The 6,202-nt window shown below is 41.5% G+C and overlaps 1 protein-coding gene across 2 annotated transcripts in view; it reads right to left on the bottom strand.

Annotated features, from left to right (window-relative positions):
* Nucleotides 1–558: 558 nt before the first annotated feature.
* Nucleotides 559–6,202, bottom strand: part of cdhr5a (cadherin-related family member 5a) — a 44,938-nt gene continuing 39,294 nt past the window's right edge. Inside the window, exons 11-15 of one of the 2 annotated variants that reach the window (XM_034193989.1) lie at nucleotides 5,916–6,029; nucleotides 5,734–5,800; nucleotides 3,943–4,100; nucleotides 794–1,390; nucleotides 559–753 (exon numbers count right to left, since the gene is read on the bottom strand). In XM_034193989.1, coding sequence (XP_034049880.1) covers nucleotides 812–1,390; nucleotides 3,943–4,100; nucleotides 5,734–5,800; nucleotides 5,916–6,029 — 918 coding nt within the window. In that variant the 3' untranslated portion in view covers nucleotides 559–753; nucleotides 794–811. Of the gene's footprint in view, nucleotides 754–793; nucleotides 1,391–3,942; nucleotides 4,104–5,733; nucleotides 5,801–5,915; nucleotides 6,030–6,202 lie in introns of both variants that reach the window. The other variant, XM_034193982.1, reaches the window with a different exon arrangement.

Genomic DNA, 6,202 nt, shown 5'->3' with positions numbered 1-6,202 from the left:
AGATTGTTTAATTTAGTTGGGACTACATATTAGTATTAGATGGAAATCCTGCCCGTAATTGAATTGAGTTCATCCAATGAGTCATCTGTTTGAGTGATACACTCAAAAACTGACTCAATGGATTGTGTGTGTGTGTATATATATATATGTGTATATATATATATATATATGTGTATATATATATATATATATATATATAGTCCCAACTACATTAAATTACATTACATTGCATCGATGTGCTTTATTTGAGTTGGGGCTACATATATTTGATGGAAATCCTGCACATAATTGAATTGATTTCATCCAAAGAGCCATGTTTTGAGTGTGGATGTAGTGGAGCAGGTTGACTATCGATATATAGACCAGGGTTACATTCCAGGTGTTGCCTGTGTCCTTGGACCGTACACTTCATGTGCATTGTGCCAGTCCACCCAGCTATAAATGGTGGGGAAGTAACCTGTGATGGACTGGCGTCCCATCTAGGTGGAGTTACAGACTTTTGCTTCACACTCTGGTATTCGAGGACAAGCACCGGCTTCGGTTCCTGTATTAGACTTGCTGCTTCTTCTGCCTATACATAGTAAATGTTTTTGAAAATGATCTGTGGCACTCCATTTTTGAAAATATTGATGTCAGAATTGTTCTTGTTGGATTCTTGAATCAGTTCTGGAGGTCTGTCAGGCAGTTCTTAAACCATCGTGAAGGTTTATCCCAAATATCCATTGTGCTCCGTTTTACAAACCTTTTCTCCAACTGCCATCCTAACCTGGCAGGCAAGGCTGTGACCTCTGACCTCTGGTTTTCCATGGTGTCAGTCCTGCTCCTGGCTTGTATCTTTAACTGGTTTGGTTATACTGTGGTTCTCCTCGTCCTCGCTGGGTTTTCTACCCTGGCTGTCCTCAGACTCTCTCTGGGGGGCAGCACCATCTCTGGTGACCCCCTCCATCTCCACCTCCTCCCCTTCCAGCTCCTCTTCAGTTTCTTCCTCCACCCGGCCTATAGTGTCTGGGATAATCTCCACTTCGATCTCTGAGGAGTCGGCGCTCTGTTTGAACCACACTGACTTCTGCCCCTCTCTCCTCGGCTTGGTCAGGGTTGGCTTTGTGTTGTAGTAGTCTTCATCTCCTCTCTTTCTCCTCAATGACGGGCTCCCCTTTGGCACGTGGTTGGTAAAGACACCGCAGGAGACACAGTGGCGGCTTCTGCTGATTAAGGGGATGACCCTGCCCCGAGCCCGGATACCGGCAGTCCTTCTGAGGAAAGTGTTGTTCCAACGCCTTGACCCTTCACGGCTCTGGTCACCTTCAATTTGGAAGCCATCGTTGGTGTACTCCAAGGAGTCCCTGTGGCTAGTCCGGAGCCGGCCAGACCCCAGGCAGGGACCCAAACACTGCAGGGAGGAGAAAAACATGCTCCTTACACACCATAGAGGATATCAAGGCATTGGTTAGTGATCTCTCACTTCATCAACTCTTCCAAGGATGATGTGTTCAGGATTACACAAATGTGAATAAACCAGTTTGTTTTATGAAACTTGTTTACAAGATGGGTAAAATTTGGGGGGCTGATCCACCATCTTGTTAATAAAATAGAGCAGTAATGGACTTGAAACCTGTTGAAATTGTGTCTTAGCTAGAAAAAGTAATGAGACATTATGTACACTAATAGGTACATTAAACATAAATCAGTTTGGGACTCCGGCGAGGGCGGTCGCATCTCCTCCTCTCTCCTCTATGTCTGTTTCAACCTTCAAAGTCCCTACTTAACCAGGCTGTGAATTATTCAAACTATATTGCATTAATCATGGAATTGATCAACTGGTCTCTGAACGCTATTGACACCATTTTTTTTACAAGAAGATCAGGGCCGGGGGACCCTGCGTGCCCGGATGGAACCTACCCTGCGTGCTATGTTCTCGACACCTGGGAGACTTGGCGGGTCGCATGCTTTGCGCCTTTCTCTGTGGAGGACGTCGAGGATTTATTAATATTTGGATTCATAGTAGGGGGACTGGTATTTATTGGCTTATGTGCTGCCCTGACCTACCGGAAGATTGGCAAGATGGCTGCCCCCAAAACCACGACCCCTCACTTGTCCGTCATGATTAATGAGTTGGGCAAGGTGATGCATTCTCAGACTGCGTTAACCCTTGAACTCAGACGCAAATTGGATAACATCTTGGAGCAAATGTGTGCCTTGCAGGAGAAGGTGAAGATTTCACAGGCCAGGGAATTTTCATAATTGGGATTTGGTTTGTTCATGTGAAGCTGGAAAAGTGTTTTTCACTGCTCAACCACAAACACGGCAGGCTTATCAGCCTCTCCAGGATAAAATGCCCATTGTTTTTCCTCCAGAAGAATTTCTTCGGCCTTGGGAAGGAAGATTGGCTGCCTCCTTATCTCTCTTAATCCAGTACACAAGGACAGACAGACTCACACATGGACACACTCACATCGCCTCAATTTGGAAAACGGACTGTTTCAAGTTTAGTGCACATAAACAATGTCAAATGTATATGTGTTGTCTTAATTCTGATGTGTGCCATTATTATGGTAAACAAGTAATAATTGTGGATTAATTGCTGTTTGTCTGTGGAAACATGAGTGTGGACGTAATCTCGTTGTTGCACTTGTAATGACAATGACAATAAATCCCATCCATCCATCCATCCATCCATCCATAATGAGGTACGACTGTTTTCTATCTGCAAGAAGGTATGAAGTAAATATTTTTTAGACCATCTTTTTTAACATTAACAGCAGAATTTCTTCATTTTTTCAGACCAATTTCAGAAGACTTCAGTGGAAATATTCAGAAGCTTTTTTTTTTTAAAGTAAGCTAAGTAACAACCTCTGGCATTTAAATCATTAGATTATGGAGAACCTGCTGCATCTTTCATCAAACCAAGAAATGTTTAATGAAAAACTGGAATATACTTTTAAGCAACCAAAAAAAAACTTTTTTTTCATTATAATCTTTTCAATGCAATTACAATGAACTTACTGAACCTGTACATAAGAGCATGATAAAAGAATGCTTATGAATGAATGCAAATGAATTTTGAAGGTTTTTGGGGTTTTTTTGCATCTGAAATCATATATTTTTTCCTTGGTGTTTTACCTTATCTAAACTCACGTCAATCATTTTGCAATAATTTAATTTTCTTTCAAAATAAAGTCACTTATTAATTCATGCAATAAGTGATACAGTATAGACAAACACATTCATACCTACGGTCAATTCAGAGTTTCCAATTCACTGAACCTGCATGTCTTTGGATGTGGAAGGAAGCCGGAGCAGCCGGAGGGAACCCACGCAAACACGGGGAGAACATACTAACTCCACTCCGGCCTGTGACCTTCTTGCTGTGAGGCAACAGTGCTAACCACTAATCCACGTGTTGCCCTAATGCACTTAATTATCCAGCTAAACAAAAAATAATTCTCAAATTTTTACAAAAAAGTGCATTCACCAAAGAAAAACACACTTTTTTCTATATTTTCCTGATATTTGCTATACTGTATCTTACAATTCTTACTTAGTGACTGATTTGTAAACATGATGTTTCATAATTACAAAAAAAGTTGAGAGCTTGGAGTTAATTGACACATGTACGTCATGATTATGGTGAATCCATACATTTGAATATAGATCCTGAAGTTAAATCTGATTTATTTATTTCAAAATTGATTATTTTAAGATTATACTCTTGCATCATCTCTTGTTCTATTACACCCCCCCCCCCCCCCCCCCCCCCACACACACACACACAACAAAACTGCACACAATGACAGTAATGAAAAAGTAAGTATCTCACTGTAAGAACTGACAGGATGAATACTGATTGACTGACCACACTTTTTTGGATGCAAGCAGTTTTACTTTCATATCGCAAATCAATTTTGCCAAGCATTAGGTTTTGGGTTCACACTGAATACTGACCTCACACACTTTGGCCATGCTGCTGTTTCCCTTCCACATGTGGGAAATCAGGAAGCCAATCACAATGAGACAAAGGACCAACAGCGCTGCCATGACCAGTCCCAGCAGCGCCATGTCACCTGCACGGTAGCCCACGTTTGTGGTTGACGGGCTGCTCACTGCTGCAGAAAAGACACACATTTCTGTTCAAACATGAATGGACAAAGTCAGGAGACGCATATATGAACATTTCCAAGTTGCTGAACATGTCGTGAACTTTACATCAATAATTAAGAAATAAAAATATAAAGCAATGCTAAAATACCCTTGGCCGTATGAGCATTGTGTTCTTTATAATTTGCAGTTGTTTAATTAATGATTATGATCCTCTTGTCTTATCTACAATTTGTCCATGTTCAACAAAGCCTCTCTATCAATCAATCAATCAAAAATAACATTTACCTTTTAATGGCGTCTGCAGGAGGTTTTGCGTGTGCGTGTACATGAGCTTTTGACAAGAGCGAAAGTGGTGCAAACCAAGGAATATTTGCAGATCACTCTCTGTGCATCTGCTGGTATTAATGACACAAATTTAACTCCATAGAAAGTTAGCTTTGAGTTAGTGGAAGTTGGCATGCACGCTAATGCTGTAAAATGTCTTGTAAGTGACTCCAGAGGTGTTATCAGGTTACAAAAACAGCATTTTCAGTTTTTCAGTGTCTATTTATCACTAGCTTTTACATAATATATGACAAAGAGGTTATATTTACACACAAATGAAATGTAGTTTTGCGGCTAGCTACCAGTCTGTGACGTCTCCACGCTAACGTCTGCAAAATGTCTTCTAAATAAGTTCAGAGGTGTTATTAGGTTCCAAAAGCGGCATTTTGGGTTTTAGAAATGTTTATTTCTCACTAACTTTACATAATATATGAGAGACATATATAAACACACAAAACAAAGCAGGTTTTGGAGAGACCAGCCACTGATGTCACAGTTGGCTGTCAGTCCCGCTACTCCAAAACAAAACGGAAAAAATTGAAACAGAATGTGACTTTTTAACCTCTTAAAATAGGTCAAGGTTAGCCATCTTTGAACTTGTTCAAGGTCTGTGTCCCAAGAATGTCCCCTGTGAATTTGAAGACTTTGGCAGTAACAGGACTGGAGTTATACTGAGCACAGACAGACGGATGGACGGAAGCAAAGCCTTCGCAATACCCGATGGCCATATTTGATGGCCTCAGGTAAAAACAGTATGGTACTGTATGGTAAATCTGAAGTAGGCAGTTATCAAAAGCAAAGTGACTGCAGTTACAGGCTTCTGTGGCTGTAAACGTTTGTCTGTTGCACCATCAGACACTGTTTCCACTGTGAAATGGTAAATGGACTGCATTTATATAGCGCTTTTCCATCTGCATCAGACACTCAAAGCGCTTATTATATTACAATTATGCCTCACATTCACCCTGATGTCAGGGGTACTCACTACACACCGGGAGCAACTAGGGGATTAAGGACCTTGCCCAAGGGCCCTTAGTGATTTTCCAGTCAGGTGGGGATTTGAACCGAGGATCTTCTGGTCTCAAACCCAACGCCTTAACCACTAGACCATCACCTCCCCCAATGTGGAAATGAGAATGATTTTAATGCAAGAAAACAGATCAGATTTAGGCTCAAGTCTCCAATGGCAAACTCCAGGTGAAATGTCACCTCTTGAAGAAAATCCTTAGAAAAACTTACTTTTCCCCCTATTTCATTTATCTACAGTCACTGGAAATATGAGTGATCACAGTCAGGTCCATAGATATTTACCAGGTATGACCTGAACAGAGAGCGCTGCTGTGCCGATCTCTCCCGTTGTCGTGTCCACTGCTCTGAGCTGCACACAGAATTTAAAATATGTACATTTTACAGCTGTGGAAACTTCAAGAACTGACAGTAAAAACATGTTGACACTGTATGTGATGGAAGCCAAATGTATGAATGTCAGGCACCTGAAGTGCGAACGACTCCGTCTTCACAGCTCTCTTAAGGATTACAAAACCCTCTGAGGTCACGTTGACATAACTGCTGTACTGGACGTCATACTTCACATCTGGATTCACACCCTGATCTCACACACACACACACACACACACACACACACACACACACACACACCACACACACACACCACACACACACACACACACACACACACACACAGCAATGAATATATCAGCATATCAGCACTACTTTCAGTCTTCTGCGACTGCAACGACAGACTACAATGCTGCACCTT

The sequence above is a fragment of the Thalassophryne amazonica genome, chromosome 2 (genome assembly GCF_902500255.1).
Source record: "Thalassophryne amazonica chromosome 2, fThaAma1.1, whole genome shotgun sequence".
In the NCBI taxonomy this organism is placed as follows: Eukaryota; Metazoa; Chordata; class Actinopteri; order Batrachoidiformes; family Batrachoididae; genus Thalassophryne; species Thalassophryne amazonica.
This window is presented reverse-complemented; position numbering and strand designations above follow the sequence as displayed.